At 42.4% G+C, this 17,489-nt stretch overlaps 1 protein-coding gene across 1 annotated transcript; it reads right to left on the minus strand.

Moving 5' to 3' along the window:
- Nucleotides 1-356: 356 nt before the first annotated feature.
- On the minus strand, nucleotides 357-11,356 carry ACAT1 (acetyl-CoA acetyltransferase 1). The gene is made up of 12 exons (XM_053456460.1): nucleotides 11,203-11,356; nucleotides 6,335-6,373; nucleotides 5,681-5,798; nucleotides 5,434-5,529; nucleotides 4,846-4,946; nucleotides 4,111-4,254; nucleotides 3,282-3,432; nucleotides 2,936-3,031; nucleotides 2,341-2,454; nucleotides 1,595-1,659; nucleotides 1,083-1,240; nucleotides 357-838 (listed from the first exon to the last, which is right to left on the minus strand). The coding sequence occupies exons 1-12, from the start codon at nucleotides 11,260-11,262 to the stop codon at nucleotides 718-720; spliced, it is 1,263 nt and encodes a 420-aa protein (XP_053312435.1). The 5' UTR covers nucleotides 11,263-11,356; the 3' UTR covers nucleotides 357-717.
- Nucleotides 11,357-17,489: the final 6,133 nt, after the last annotated feature.

The following is a 17,489-nucleotide window of genomic DNA, read 5'->3' on the forward strand; positions in this document are numbered from 1 at the left end:
TATGCATTATATCAGGCTTTCTTGTTGGAGAAACCTGGCAGAATTGGTCCTTCGTAGTGCATGGAGGGAGTTGAAAGCACACTCTCCTGCCAACTCTCCCTTTAGTGAATAAAGTTGGAATTCTTGCAGCAGAAACTTGCAAATCAATTTCATGAAGTTCTCTCTCTTCTCCTCCAGATCAGTAAATGAACAGGGCAACAATAACCTCATTGGGAGAAGTCTAAACAGCATTATATATGGTTATTTAGTTTATACAACCGCAAAAAAGTTGATTTGGCAGATAAAGAATGAAAGATTGTAACAGAATAGACAGAAAGTGTATGAGCTACACCCTTGTGAACAAATTCCATGGTTGGTTTGTTTTTTCCAAAAATAATCAGATTTATTGTGCCGTCATTAAACAGTTAATGATGCAGCTTCCCAGAGATTTCATGCAGCTGGCTCTGTACCATAAGAGATTTAAGTGGATCTACAGGGTCCTTCGCACCTCTTTCAGTTAGAATATTTATTGTTTTTATATATAAAAAAAAATCAGCGTTGGTTTTTGTAAATCAGAATTTTTAGAGAGGTAATCCCAGGTAGCCACGCGATATAAAATACGGTATATTCAACAAGTAAAGCGTCAGGTGTAACAGACATTAAAGTATATTAATAGGTGAGGCCCCTGGATGAGACAGCACTATCCTCCAAATACTACAAGCTTTAAGCAAGCGGCGCCTACAGCTTCTCAATCAGGACTGCAGATGCGCCACCTCCGCCATTACAGATTCCAGCCAGTCCAAACTGCCCCTTCTTCAATGCATGAGCCATGTGACCAATAATTCTGGCACCCGACATCCTGAATAAAGAGGGCAGAAAGCATATTTAAAGTTAGAGTATATCTCCCCAACACAGAGGGTGAGACAGTAAAAGAAAAAAAAAAAAGGGGTGCATTTATGGGATTTAAGAAAGTTCTTATCTGCCGTCAAATTCTATGTTTCTATGATGCATCTTATTGCTTAGACGGGAATCACAATTTAATCCACGCACATATTCAGCCCTTAAATGATCACCAAATTTTCATTTATTCGGTCTTTACTTACCCTATGGGATGCCCGAGGGACACGGCGCCTCCATTAATGTTGACTTTTGCTGGGTCAATCTCCAGCATTTTGATATTGGCCAGAACAACAACACTAAACGCTTCATTAATTTCCCACATGGCAATGTCTTCTTTCTTCAATCCAGCCTGACTCAGAACCTACAAACAAAAGAATACACGCAAATAAAATAAATAAAACCCTTAATTGGGGGGGGGGGGGTAGTATTTTGGCAAGAAAACCAGTGGATGACAGTCTACGTCAGGTAGGAAAATAATATAAACCGCAGATAATCTTTAGTTCTAGATTATGGCTACATGTGCAACACAAATAATGTAGAAGACACACGTGTGCAACACATTCTTCTGTGATGAGTGGTGCATGGTAGGTAGGTCTGGGAACACGCCAATATAATAAAAACGGCAAGCGAAAAACTAACTACATAGTAGGAGTATCTGTCATGAAGAAAAAAAAAGTCAATATTCAATTTCTAGTCCAAAATTGCAGTTTCCTACCTTGGGTATCGCATAGGCAGGAGCAATGGGGAAGTCAATGGGGTCCACAGCGGAGTCTGCAAAAGCTGTACGATACAAGAGTAATGATATATCCTGAAAACTCTTTACTGCTCTACTGCTTAACTGGATATTAAAACATCTGAATTGATAACAAAATACGGTAAGAGTCCACTTGGTACAACAGTAGTAGAATTATTTGGTCTAAGGGCCACCCCCTCGTCCGATTCAGATGGGTAAGACTAATAATCTGGAATCTTCAACCCAAATCTAGGTACGTAGAGAAATAAAGTGCTAAGAGGCAGAATGTTAACCCCTTAAGGACAATGGGCGGTCCCTAAACCCATTGAAAACAATGCATTTTGAGCCCGTACATGTACAGGCTTTGTCATTAAGGGGTTAAAGAGTAAATTGGCACAGAACATGTTGCGTTTACACACAAAACCATCATAAAACTATTATAAACAAGTAACCGAAAAACTTTATATTATCAATTTCACCTGGAAAACCTGTGTAAGGGGAGATTTACTAAGCAGTGAAGAGCTTAATTAGAACAACATGTTCTAGATTGCATCTTATGCATCAGCCGTAGACTAAGGCTCCACGATACGAGGAGGATTGGAAGGTGAAATATTAGTATAAGACATTAGACTGGAAGTTCTCAATGTGCACTAGCAAACCTGGACACATTTGTAAATAGATTTTATTTAATTGTAGGCGAAAGTGAGCGAGATATAAAATCTACCTACCCACTATTCTAGCAAGAGGTTTAACTTTCAGCTTTTCTGCAGCTCCGGACGTCATGAGAACCAAAGCAGCCGCTCCGTCATTCAACGTGCTGGCGTTGGCGGCTGTGATGGTACCTAGAGAAGACACATAGCGGGAGAGGTAAGGACAGCTCCAGCCGTTACACATCTGAATAAAACCTGTGGATACAACTGGGAAAAGTAGAATTCTAGAAACCATACCCTAGATAAAAAGATGAAGAAGCAGAACGAGAGACACAAATTATAACGAGAGGCAAATGCAGAATTCAATCCCAGCAAAACAGAAGAATTAAAATGGGTGAAAGAATATCTAAAAAAAACTATAGGAAGCAAGACAGTCCACGTGGCCCGACATGCTGTTGAGGACTACGACAGACAATTCTCCTAAGAAGGAACCTGAAGACAGTGTTCCAGAATGCACCGGGGGACTCAGTTCTCAGCAGCACACGCTAGACACAACCACTCTTTATTATTCCTCCATTCAGATCCCAATACACCCAATGGGTTAAACCCGATCTGATGCCGTTTCAAAGTTTAACCCTCCGCAAACGTCCAGTTTCTGCAGCACGATACCCACCATTGTCCTTTTGGAAGACAGTCTTGAGTTTTGGGAATTTACTGAAGTCAACTCGCTTGTACTCCTCGTCTTCTTGCACTAGAACATCCGGTTTACCTATAAGGGAGGACATCAGGAAACTGTACAGAAAAGCTTATCTGGGGGCGTATGGGTGAACCACGTCGCCTGGAAGGCTGTTCCAAGCATTTAGCAGGATCTCCTGTAACTGTACAAGAGTCTACCTTCCAACACAAACTGCCCAACCCCCCCCCCCGTGGTTATACCGCTGCCCGCTAAACATTTAAATGTATTGTAGGTATCCATTAAATTAGCAGAATAATAATTCAGATCCAGCGGAGGTATCCACCTTTTTGTGAAATGGTCACAGGTGCAATCTCACTGGCTAGTAGCCCAGCGGCCCAGGCGGCTTTACTCCTGGTATAAGAGCTGATGGCGTAGTTATCTTGCTCCTCACGAGCAATGTTAAACTTCTTGGCTGTGTTTTCTGCGCAGTTTCCCTGCAGAGAAATAAGAGACTTTATTTTACTGAAAGTGGTACTGGACAAGTAGAACAGCCTTTCAGCAGAGGTGGTAGAGGTTAATAGGGTGAGGGAGTTTAAACATGCACTGGATATCCGTAAGGTTATCCAAATAATGTTTGATGCAGAAAAAAACCTGGGATATCGCTGAGGTTTGGATATGATTGAAACTCCTAATCATGGCACAAACAAAGAAAAATGAAATCCTACACGTCACAAAAAGCCGACGACGAGCCAATTCTTTATGGCAATGATAATCAAACCCATTTCCCACAGATTTTCATTGGTTAGGGCGTTCAGGTGGGCGATAAGACCAAGCCAGTCTGATTTACCGCAGACACAAAGTCAGGATGTTAGTCTAGTAGACCAGACCAAGATAACAAGAAATATACAGCTGGCTGAAAATAGTATTGGAGAAACAGACATTTAAAAGAAAAAAAAAAAAAAGTGGTGACTCCCCTGTAACAACTATTACCCTACAGATGCAACAGTTATAGGACACTGTATGACCCTCTTTTTTGTTCACTACAAAACGTTCAACACACTGGAAGAAAATCTCATGCACATTATAGGAAAAGACCCTGAAAAGCTACAGTAGACAACCTCTTCCTAGTGTATGTATTAAAGCCACCATCACTGAGCAGTCACCTAGCATACCATGTGGATTTTGTTGTAGACATCAGTCAGACCGTCTTTTACGATCAAGTCTTCCAGTTTTACTCCTCCATACGGCGTGGCTCCTCTGCTCATGCAATAGGGCACATTAGACATGCTTTCCATGCCCCCGGCTACCATCACGTCCTGTTTGAAGCAGAATACTCAACTTAATAGGCGTAACTTGGCATTGTATATATATTTTATCACATACATTTTGTATAAAACATTGGCTAGTTTCTCAGTTTGGGAACTCAGTTACCGAGGTGGAGATTCAATAAATTCATTATGCATCATGAAGGGCCATTTCCTCTAAAAAGAATGGCTGAGTGGGCCATGCATACTGTATCGCTCAATCAAGAAGGTAGTTTCAATAACTATACATTATACAGGGCCAGCCAAGCTATTCTTGGAGCAGAAGTTCACCGGGGTTGGGGCTTCTTAATGAATAGTGAAGTGAGGACATTGAGACTGCAACTATCCTACAAACGCCCCCTCTTGTGAATAAAACCCACTGTGGTAAATGTCATCGGTGCTTAGTAAGCGTGTCCGTGTCCTGTGAAAGTCCTAAACACGTGCTCCGACATCATAGAAAGCTGGCGGAACATGTAAGCCTGTTGTTGCTCAGGCACTGCGACATTGAGGTTGTTCTGTCTAATCCCGATGAGCTTCTGTTTCCAGAGAATGATTAGATCTTTAGAATCATTACATGACACGCGTTCACACAACAGAACTAACCTGGTGCCCACACATGAGGTTCTGTGCAGCCAACATGACAGCCTTCATTCCTGACGCACATACTTTGTTGATGGTGGTGGTTGGGGTGGATATTGGCAGGCCTGCAGAAAATAACAGGGACTGTGAATGTCGCTGATCGGAAGAGAGAATAATTCCACTAATGTGTAAACAGACAGACCAACAACTAATTTTTTCCCTCATCCTCATTTTATCATCCGCTTATATCCGAGATGTGACCTAGACTTTGACAAGAGCAACTTGCTATCCAAGTACTCCGAATGAGCTGGAGGAACACTAAAATCTCAAGATCTAAATCCTATACACAAACATAGAACACCACAACCACTTTCTGCATCATCTGTGAAGCAATACAATGTAGAGGGATGCAAGGCTGTAGAGCACCAGGTGGGACAACCCGATCATAATCCCACGTAACAGAGCTTCATGCTGTACACGCCGTCACACAGGTCAATGCCTAGAAGCGGTCACTGTCCCTTCAAACTGGAAAAACTGCTTCCGATACATCCCGTCACCTATTGAGGGATCCGTGACTTTCAATGTATACAAGATTCAGGAAGACATCAGTACCTGCGCCAAGTGCCGCCTGTCTGGTGGGTGCTTGTCCTTGGCCTGCCTGTAGCACGTTGCCCATGTATACTTCCTTCACTTCATCTGCTGGGATGCCTGTACAACGAAGAGGGTATATGATATAAACAACTGATACATATTCAGAAGTCGTCATTCGTCTAGCAGCCAACAAGCTCGCATCTAAATCCCACGGTACCTCGAGGTGTTCTGCCTGCGCAGAGCATACCAACAGCAAACCCAAACGTACCAGCTTTCTCTATGGCAGCTTTAATGGCTACGGAGCCAAGTTTAGTCGCAGGCAATGAAGACAAAGTCCCCTGAAATGATCCGATTGGGGTCCTGACGGCACTCGCTATTACCACTTCCTGGATAGAAATATGAAAGCACCAAATTACTATAGAGCTCGTCGAACTCCTTCACACCGCAGGATCCTCAAAGTACAGACATCTTTTTTTTGGTGAACATCAAGTTTTGTTGAAATACACACTCAACCTTTTATTTAACCCTCCTTGTGTCTGAGCTGTCTCTGCAACCTGGAAGACTGTGTGAGCAAAGACTCCTGTACAGAGTACCATTGTATTGTGTCACACATACATATATACATATATATATACATACATACACACCCACGTATATATACATACACACTCCAACATAGACTACATTTGGGAAACATTTCAGTTTAGACAGAGGACGCTTTTGTCTACAAAGCATATACCGTAATGAAATGACAACGAATAATCAGGCCTGGACCGGCCATTCGGCCACTGGTCAACAGCGCCACACATACACACACACAATAGTGCTGCGTGTATCCAGCCGCACTTACGGCATCAGGTGGCCTGTCCAGCACTGAGAAAAATCACTTATAGCTGCACTGCATTTATGGGGTTAAACTTACATTTAGAGAGCGTGATGAATAGCTTCTGTGTACATAAACCTGTAAATGAGACAACAGTATGAAGACTTGGTAATGGTGCATACTATAAATCAGACATGTGCTACAAATAAAAAAAAATACCCCACCCCCACATCTAGGATAGTTCCCTAAAAAAAAAAGAAGTTTAATTTTTTTTTATATTTACTGAACAAACAGAAAAGATACTTTGCATGATTTTCATTTGCCAGACATTTATATTTCTCATTTTTGAAATCCGTGCATTCCTCCAAATTAATGTTATTCAATCATCAGCAGAAAAGCTTTCCATTATTATGTTTGTCCAATTTTGGGGAAAAGGAGAACCCCTGATAACATTGGCTTTCTACAGAAAACGAGAAGATTCGGAGCCGGTGAAGAGCTTTATCCACCGTCAGCCTTTAAGGGTGCAAAGAAAGAACATGGGGGTGTAATTAGCCAACAATAGTTTGTGTATACATCAAACCTAAAAGCAAGTATACTTTTATGATAATATTTATGGAGTATTTACACGGTAAGGAATGGTTATGGTAAGACATCCACCCTTCATAACGATACAAAACAAATAAAACAATATAGAATATAATAAATCATCCAATAGCTTGGAGCAAATAAGAGAGAGGGGAGATGTGATGGAAACATTTAAATACCGGAGAGAAATGTATTTTAACGGAGGAGAAATGCTAGAACAAGTGGCCACATTCTAAAACTAGAGGGTCAGAGGCTTAGATGTAATGCAAGGATGTTTTCCTTTAATGAGAGGGTGGCACAGCCTCCCAGCAGAAGTGGTGTAGGCTAATACAGTGAGTGAATGCTCATGGAATATGCATTAAGCTATCCTGAACCTAAGACAAGACCAAGGCCTGATTAACCCCTTTGTGACAAGACTTTTTTTTTTGCTTGCTGAATTTAGAAATGCCAATGTTTGGTTTTATGGAGTTTTTTTGCAAGTTATAGGCATACCTGGGAACTTCACGCCCCCCAGTTCCCCAGTTAAACAACTATGTGTCTCAACATCAGCCGGACTCCCTGCTCGCATCCCACAAGGGATGGCTCCCGGTAGCTGAAGCCATAAATATCCCAAATATGGTTATAGGGCAATAAGTACAAGTAGCGTCTTGCCATGTCCAAACAATTGTTTTTCAAAACTGGTCATTCTGCGCCCATGTCCTATTTGGGACATCTTCGTTCAATTCAATTTACCCCATCAAACCATATACGTTTAAAAACTAGACACCCCAAGGTATTTCAAATGCTCGTATTTAACCCATTTCATGCACTAATTCTACCAACATCCTTTGTCAAAGTTTGTAGTAGTAATCCCCCCCCCCAAACACATTGTATGCTATATAAACCTAATGCTATACTGAACGTACATGTACCGCTCTATTTACCAAAGTAACACATAGCGCTATATAGATATAAAAACACTATATAACAGTATTTGTATAGCAGTATTTGTTCACCTCATTCACAGAAATTGAGCCAGAAAGTACACAGTCTGGGTCAACATGCGGTTGTGTTGCAAGAAAGGTTTTTGGCCGCAATAGTATTTGATTATGTAAACTGGATTGCAGATACCTAGTCAGTCCTGGCTGATCTGCAGTAGAACCCCTGCTTATTACATTCTCCCTACTCGAATACTACTAAAAATACACCTGTCCACTCCTGGGCTACTGAAAGGATCATTTAGAAGCCAAAGTCTAAAAATAAATATAAATGAGGGAATCATTACAGATCTGCATTAGAATTTCAAAAAAGTTCCCAAAAACAATGCAGCAGCAGAGATCTCACCTACCGAAAAGCGTCTACGGGATGTTACTCAAAGCAGCCTTAATCATTCAACAAAGGGTTTATTCACCAAAGAGAGAGTTGTGGCTTCCCCACTTCACCATTCATTATGAAGGGCCATGCTGGCAAGTTTCTCCAGTAAGAATGTATGATCTAGCCCTGTATTATGCATAATTTAATGGGCGAGGCAATCCAAGAAATGTCCCTGATTTAACTATACATTATACAGGGCCAGCCAAGCTCTTCCTGCAGCATAAGCTCACTGGAGTGGGAACTTAGTAAGGTCAAGGAAACCCAACTCTCCTTGTAGTCTACTCTGTGAAATATGTTAGATGTTTTAATATTAACGTATTGGCCCGAATATAGGGCGCACTTTTTTTCAACCTATATTCGGGGTCTGGTGCAGGGATGCGCAGTCTGCATCACCCGATGCCCGGGACGTGCAGTTCCGGGCACATTTTTTTTTCCCTTTCTCATTTACCCCAGTTGCGGGTAAGCAGAAGGGTTAGGATCCAGATCCCCCGCAGCGCTGCTGGGGACCTGGATCCTCCTCTCCGGCAGCCGTGGACATCTGCACAATGCTGACAACCCCTGCTGCCGGCACTTCTGCTGGGGCTTTGTTGGAGGAGCACCGGCTTGACATAACTTTTCGGTGCTCCATCATATAAGCCCCGGCAGCGGAGGTTACCTATACGTACCGCACGGACGTCCACCAGCCGTCCTGCTATACACCAGGGGGTGCATTGGTAAGTTGCGCGGGGGCGGTGCACTTCTAGGAAGCAGAGTGGCATATCAGGGGGGCATTTATAGGAGTCAGAGTGGGCATAAAGCATATCAGGGGTTATAAAGCATATTACGGGCAGAGTGGCATATCAGGGGTTATAAAGCATATCTGAGACAGAGGGGCATAGCTATAAGTAAGGTGCATTATGAATTAAGGGGGGGACCTTAAAATGGTTATTGATTTTTGTTTATTATATATAACATATGCTGACAAACTGTATAATAGATACCAAAAAGTGTTAAAATACATGTATTCCAGTGTATTAGGTAAAATACTGTTTTACCATTCCACTAATATTTTTTTTTTCCTTTAAAAATATTTTTTTTCTTTAAAATAGCCCCAAACTTTAAGGGTGCGGCCTATATCCGAGCCAATACGGTAACGGGAATAGACGAGTTGTTCTGATTTTGCTGCACATAACATAATATTCTCTAAGATACGTTTAGGAAACAATGCGCCTAGATGGCCATCTGCTAAGCGGTGCTATGACCTTGGCTGTACGTCACAGGGTTGTCCTCTCAGTAGGTGGGTTTTTGCTGTAAAGGTTTCCCAAGGTCATGGCAGCACGCCGACCATCAGGGCCAACTGGAAACAGGTGAATTCCCCAAATTCTAAAGAAGCAACCAACTCAGCTAGGGGAGAGCTGGCACATTCTGCCCTGGGGGGCATGTAATGCTAAACCGCCCCTGCACAGGGAAGAGCTGGCATTTTTTTCCCCCCAAGGAGGCACATACAGCAGAGTGGCCTCCTAACCCCCCCCCATGACATACACTCACTGACTCAAATAACACAAACGCACTTATACATACACACATACTTACTCTATCTTGCCTCACTCTGTCACACTCTTACCTTGCCTAAGTGTGAAAGAAGCCATGCTATTATTGCGGGGTCACGTAACACCTTGCCGCTTCTTCTGGGCAGCCGGTTGTTTGGATAATTAGGACCGGCCCCTATCAGCCCACCTCGGAGCTCAGCAGAAAGTTTATCTAATATGAGCGTTAACACGTAGTTTGTGGATTTTATGAACGGTCTTGTTTAGTATATTAGTTAAAGGTCATAATGATCCACATGTTCCACCTTCATACACGGCTTCTATTTATAAAGGTCCACCAATTATTATTATAACCTTTTGGCTGAAGGTCAGAGGGATGGATTTTATTGCCGACCAAAGTGAATATAGATGGGCGCTCCATCCGCATCCCACAAGCTCCATCACCTATAGAGTGTATTGTGTAGAGGAAAGAAACCTTTATACTTTCTGGGGGGGGGGGGAAGAGGTCCAATCGTAGATATCAATATAAAAAGGTACAAAAAGCTAGAAGCCAGATACATAAAATCAAAAAAAGGTAGAAGCCCCGGCTCCTGGTTGTCAAACTCTGCTACAGTATCGCAAGTTCCGATAATTTGAGGTTTGAGGATTTTACAGAAGCACCCCCCCCGGCAGACTAGATGGGACAAATGATTCCTGTCTGCCCTTCTATGTTCTAAAAAGGTCTGTAAATGAATAGGTGCAGAATGAAGCCATACAACGTGAAGCATGTTACGTGTGAATAATAGCAGAGGGGGGTTTGCACCAACCCCCCAAAAACTAAATGAATCACATCCGCCACATCCTAAATAATCTACTTAACGGTGAGGGTGGTAGATCAGTGGAACAGTCTCCCATCAGAGGTGGTAGACTTTAATAGAGCAAAGGGAATTTAAACATGCCTGGGATAGGCATCGGAAGACAGCAGGAAAAATGGGCGGACCAGATGGCTGAATGGTTCGTATATGATGTCATATTCCATGTTTCTAGGCTGGCATTACATCATAGGCATGCTTTTAGGCACTGATTCCATCATGGGCTTCGCAACACCTTCATACTTCATGCCCCTTCAACTTTATCTACAAAATGACAATCAGAAATAAAGTGCTATGGCAACCAGCAACATTCCACTGGTTGCTATGGTGATTGCACGATATTTCAGACTTTCCTCCAGAATTTCTGTTCATCAACCTCGAGCTCCGAAGGTTTTACTCTCCAATCCTAAGCACTGAAGGCTGCTAACCGTATGCCCGGTGCGCCGGGCCACAAATAGGCCTGTCAGCTGCACTAAACGGTCCAGCAGCTGGAGAGCTGATTTCCCTCCGCTGCACTCTCCGGGACAGCTGGAAGGAACCCTCTGCATTCATATAAGGAAGGGCCGCCGACTCTGCCTCATGGGCTAGCATGGCGCCAAGAGACAGACCCCCTATCCTGTTACAAGTTTGGGGTCATCCGGGAAATACTCACTCGCGCCGTGTATGCCAGCCGAGCCTGGAGCTCCACAGCACGCGGGGCACAGAATGCCATGTCTATAAGTTGGCAAGAGCAGAGCACCGCTTACACCACCGCGCCCGACGTGTCCAACCACACAGAGTCACCTTTACAGCACTCAACACCAAGGGCTTTCCACCACGAGCCAATCACAAGCCGCGACCGGACCAACCCCCTCTTGCGATTAGATGGCGATCACGAAGGGGCGTGGTCATCTGTCATTGAAAACGAGTTGTAGGCGGTGCTATGTGAGTCACATGGACGGTAATACAAAGCATGTTCTGCCATATTTGATGCTGGAAAGCTGGCGCGGGATGAGATTGCACTCATTACTCTTTCAAAGAATACAATTTTTAGCGAGTTTCCTTATAACGGTCCCCGAGTGAAAAAGAGCCGTGCCTGCGTGTCACGTGTGCATAAAACCGGCACGGAACACACGGCTCCCTGCAATGTTAATTTTAGTTTATTGCTCGTTTACTGCCTGTTTATTGCCCGTTTATTGCCAGGTCTTTCACGCCAAAGAATAGCCAGGGTATTTCCCTCGTTTCACATGATCCCTTTGATTTGTATTGGGAAGCTTTGACAGTTTTACCTCCTGCATTATTCTGAATTATTTTACATTATTCGGCATCATCTTGCATTATTCGACATATTATTCGGCATATTATTCGGCATGATCCTGCATTATTCTAGCATAGAGGCTTTAAGGAAGGGGTGTCCAAGTTTTTTCTGCAGTGGGCCACTTCATCAGAATTGTATACGTCCGAGGGCCGCACTCATTTTTCACTGTGAGAAAATATGGCCTTTAATAAAATATGCAGATTAAAATAAAGTAAATTACACAAAACCTTTACTTTTCCTCTCACTGATTTCTGGGCGTGGAAAGGTTTGTCCTCTCAAGTGACTACAGGATTCTGGATAATTAAAAATGAAATAGTTCTATTAATTCTAGGGATGCACCGATATGAAAATTCTCGACTGAAACGGAAAAGTCAGGGTTCACTTAGCCAAAACCGAAAATGACCCCCCCCAACAGCAATCACTCTCCTATCATGCCCAGGTACTAAATGCTGGAACCTGGGCATGATAGGACTGTGATTGCTGTTAGCAATCACACTGTTAGCAATCACACTCCCATCATGCCAAGTCAGCCAGTACATGCTGAAACCTGGCTAGCTGCCACCCTTGTGTATTAATGCTGCCAGCAGTATGGGGTCTGCACATCACTTACAGCCACCCTGTGCCTTGCCTTCCACATCCATGCTATCACACACACACACTCATTCATATACCCATTATGCGTGATTGAGGGGGTGAATGACTCATTCCCCCACCCCCTTACCTGCACTGCAGCTCTCTCTGTGCCGCTTCTCTTGTACTGCACAGAGGAAGCAGGAATGGAGCAGAGTTATGTGATGTGCATACCTGGGAACTCTCCGGGTTGGCCCGGAGATTGCGGGGTGGAGCACCGCTTCTCTGGTTTTCCGGGTCAAGACCTGAATCCTCCAGGTCGCGGGAGTGTGGTCTTGACATGCCCCGCCCCACGCCCATTTTTCATTTAAATGGCTGTGTTTCTCGCTGAAATCGTCGGGAACGCCCCTTACGTCAGCAGAAACTCCCTCAACATCAGCGGGACCTCCCACCGATATCAGGGAGAACTCCCACCGACGTCACAGGAGCGCCCGCTGATGTCAGTGGGGAGTCCTGACCGCGTCCCAGAAGCCGAAAATTCCCAGGTATGGTGATGTGACATAAATTCACGTGACTCTGCTGGGTTCCGCTTCCCCTGTGCAGTACAAAATACCCTCCCACAGGTAAGCAGCAGGGCCCTTGTGATCCCGGTTGCCCTGGCTGCAGATCTCACATGGGCCGTACCTCGAGGTGCGGCAGGCCGCATTTGGCCACCCCTGCTCCGTCTTGCATGAACCGCACGTGTGATATCTCTCCAGAGTGGCTCGATGATATTGAGGTCACCTTTTTCTACTGTAACCACTGGAGGGTCAACTTGGTCATTATCGTGCTGCAAAGTCCAAGAGAGTGTCATGCGCAGCTTTCTTGCTGAAGAATGCTAATTTTCTGCCAGTATTTTCTGATAACATGCTGCATTCATCTTGCCATTAATTTTTACAAGATTCCCTGTGCCTTTATAGCTCACCCCCCAAAAAACCATCAGTGAGCCACCACCATGCTTCACAGTGGGGAGGGTATTCTTTTTGCTATAGGCCTTGTTGACCTCCAAACATAGCACTTATGGTTGTGACCGTAAAGCTTTATTTTGGTCTCGTCACTCGGAATTACAGTGTGCCAGAAGCTGTGAGGTGTGTCAAGGTGTTGTAGGGGATATAGTGTAACCGGGCTTTTTTTGTTGCGTTGACTCCTTTCTGGCAGCTCGACCATGCAGCTCATTTTTGTTCAGGTATCGTCGTATTGCGTTCCTTGAAACAACCACACTGTCTTTCTCCAGAGCAGACTGCATTTCTCCAGAGGTTAACCGCTGAGTTTTCTTTGTATCCGGAGCAATTCTTCTGGCAGTTGTGGCTGAAATCTTTCCTGGTCTACCTGACCTTGGCTTCGTATCAGAAGATCCCTGAATATTCCACTTCTTGATAAATGATTGAACAGGACTGACTGGCATTTTAAGCCTTGGGATATCTTTCTCTATCCTTTTCCATCTTTATAAAGTTCCATTACCTTGTTACGCAGGTCTTTTGGTTCTTTTCTGCTCCCCATGGCTCAGTATCTGCTCCGTGCATCCACATGAGAACTAAACTATTTCTACACAGACACTAATTGCAAAAAGCCAAGGTGTGGGAAATTAACCTTTAATTGCCATTTTAACCTGTGTGTGTCACCTTGTGTGTCTGTAACAAGGCCAAACATTCAAGGGTATGCAAACTTTTGATCTTTTGATATCTGTTATCATTATGATTTAAAAAGCAGCCAAACAACTATGATCACTAGCCTTAAATAAAAATCAGTTTTTTTTTTTTGCATGATCAGTCATATTTTCACAATCAATGCCAACATTTCACAATCTGTGCCAGGGTATGCAAACTTTTTAGCACAACTGTATTTTTTAATAAATAATACTGAAATAAAAGCTTCCGAACGGTGTGCTGTTAACATTTAACCAATAGTGCTTTAACATGAAATTATATTTTATAAATAAATAAAAAATACAAGGAATAAACATATATATAATTTTTTTTATTTTGACAAAAATAAATTATACAACATAAAAAATAAAGTTCAAATAAATGAAGCAGTGTTTTCATGGACTGGCATGGAGAACTCCTACAATCCCAGACATTGTCCGTTCGCTTGTCGTCGCACGCGTTCAAAATGGTAGATAAAACACATAGATCACAACCCAGAAAATCAAGAATGCTCAACGCTCCAGAATATGTATAGTGTGTAAAAGAGTCACCTCGTAGGAACCAAAAGGGGGGGGGGACAATCCCAGATAAAACACTGATTGCAAAACAATTTACTTCCTTAACTGGTGAGCCTTGATCATGAACGAACATTTGGATCATACAGGACAATGACATACTTTGCTCTTTCTTGGAAGATGATGACCGTGAGATCAATATTAAGTCAAAAACAACAAAAGTTGACTTCAACATTTCGTATGGATTCCATGGTTTGAGCAAGTGCAAGAATTACTCAATTTAGAAACTTTTTTTTAGGATAATACCTTTTCTAGCAGGGAACATGGAAGACACAAACCTCATCTTTGTGTGAGCTACAGAATATGATTTAATAAAATAGATCGAAGTTTAGTGAAGTTGGCAGTGCATGATTATCCCTCTCTCCCCCCAGGGGGGTGTAATAATTTGATGTTTTTAAATCTCTTAGAAAAATGTCCACATGGAGCTGGGGTTTAAGGTGCTCTGGAGATACACTTGACAGGTTTAGTGGCACATGGTATGATCCAAGCTTCGCTTGAGGCCATAGTTACCCGAGAACAAACCCATAAACTGTCACCCGTTGGGTAATTTCAGACCATTAAACAAAAACAGCCAGGAATGTGCATACATTGGAAATTAGCATTATATTAGACTTGGCATTGCTTTTCAGCTATGATACCAGCTAAAAACAGCCATGAAAATTCACTAAAGTACCAAAAATCCCTAGTGAAACATGTCCAGGACACGTCTGAAGCAGTTTACGCAAACCTTTATTGTGGATTTTCTGAAACATTGCTTATAAGTCATCTGTACCACAAGATTACATTTTTAAAACGTCCAATCTGTGAACGTCCCTGCCTGTTAATATATAACTGGTAAATATTCCCATTATAGGGCAAATCGTAGCAAAGTCCGTTCTATCATAAAAGTTTGCAACTACCTTCACAGTAACAAATAAAAAGTTCAAAAGGGACGCTTTTTGAGAAGTACCCCAGTCTGGCGCCACGTCACTGATGGCCACCACCGGCTTTGATGTCAACTAACAAAGTAGGTTTTTGCTGCTGCTCGGTTTCCAAACACCTGCTTCATTACTACCAGAAACACATTAATGGATGGTCCGTGAAAACGTGAGTTTATAGATGCATTTAAATACATATAGAGGTTTAACAAAATACAGAAGAGAATTACATTTTAAAGGAGGAGATGTTTCAGAACCACGATTTTCGTCTAAATCTCGGGAGTTAGAGGCTTAGATGTAACGCGGGCGGAAACAGAGATTCATTTGTACGAAAGAAATTATTTTGGTGTTTCTGCTGACGGTATGTTTCCAGTGCAAGCATAAGCTAAAAAAAAAACCTGGTAATATACCATATGATCTCACTTACATCCCCTACCTACCAATAGCTTCAGGTGTAAACTGCTTTCAGACAATAGAGCCCAAAACACAGTCCCAAAAATACACATTATGATGTATAACAACTCAAAGGTTTCCACTGTATCCAGGGGCTGATCCCCCAAGATGTCAGATTGCCTTTATTATCATAATAGAAATGGGCAAATTATACCCACATCCAGGGGTAGGTAAAGAAAAAAGACTTGGGGAAGTCATTGTTGTTTTTGGGGGCATTTATTCAAATGTCCTTCACAAACAATGTTAATGCCTACTCCTGCCCACATCTTTTAATATTCTTTCTGTATTTTACAAAGAGCTCTCGGTAGTAATTTATGACTAGGCGGCCCCATTATCACCCGACCCTGCCAGACACCCGGTAAATACCTTACATTTACTCTTTAATAACGTTCTAATAATGTCTTCAGAATTATGCATCTTGGAGGGGATCTCGAAAGGTTACCTACTTTGGATTGTTAACTGCAAGAGTGTTATGTGTAAGCCGCTGAAAACAATAAAAGTAAAAAGGTGCACATGAATTCATTTATTAATATATTTTAAAGAGCGTTGCGTTGAATTTTCAATATGATTACATTATGTACATAAAATATCTACACACATATATGTATATGCATATACACAAATATATACAAGATATAAAGACTTGTGTTTATATGTATACATATATACGTGCGAGTATACATATAGATACATACGCTTCCGCTGTGTGTATATATCTATACAGGAATATATGCATACATACATATCTATCTATATAAACACAGGTTGGTTTTTTTTTTCATGGCAGTCCCAGCTGTATAAATGTGTTCGTTTATACAGTAAGTAAGATTTTTGAAATGATTAATGAAAAAGTAAAACTTCCCCGTAAAAGCAGAACGTTAGAACGACAAACTACAGTCTACCCTGTGATCGGTTTTCCTTCTATTACATCATTTGTGAAAATGAACCCAATTCTTCAACACCGACAGGTTAAAATTAAATTACATTGCAGGCACACTATGGCCCCCACCGGCTCCTTCTGATTGGTGCGCGCGGCTCTTCTCTTTCGTAGGCTATTTCCTAAAGGAGCCTCAATCTGTATTTATATTTTTTTGAGCGGTACCTCTGGGCACGACGCTTGAAAACTTTAAAAGACTCGGCCATGTCGGAAGTGCTTGCTGTGAAAACGCATCGTGCTAAGAGAAGAAGTAAAAATCACTAATAGAGTAACAGAGTTTGTGCTCATCACTCATTCACCTTCCTGTTCAAGGCGCCATTACGTTCATTTACATATGGTGGGGAAAAAAAGGTCACAAAGATAAAAGTTCTAAAGCACCTTTCCTCATAATCGCTATAAATCGGATTTAAATTCAGTGAGCACAATGACAACGGATTGTTTTTACGCTCTTCATACCAATTTACATGATTAAGCTTCCAATGCTCAGTAAAGTCAGAAAGATTCA

Source organism: Spea bombifrons, chromosome 2 (genome assembly GCF_027358695.1).
Source record: "Spea bombifrons isolate aSpeBom1 chromosome 2, aSpeBom1.2.pri, whole genome shotgun sequence".
Lineage (NCBI taxonomy): Eukaryota > Metazoa > Chordata > Amphibia > Anura > Pelobatidae > Spea > Spea bombifrons.

What these genes read in the sequence shown, in the direction of transcription:
- ACAT1 (XM_053456460.1), bottom strand. Translation starts at nt 11,262, where the DNA reads ATGGCATTCTGTGCCCCGCGTGCTGTGGAGCTCCAGGCTCGGCTGGCA. An exon ending in ATTCATCACGCTCTCTAAAT is followed by an intron (nt 5,799 to 6,334) that starts GTAAGTTTAACC and finishes ATTTCTATCCAG; the next exon opens with GAAGTGGTAATAGCGAGTGC. An exon ending in ACCTCATGTGTGGGCACCAG is followed by an intron (nt 4,255 to 4,845) that starts GTTAGTTCTGTT and finishes TGCTTCAAACAG; the next exon opens with GACGTGATGGTAGCCGGGGG.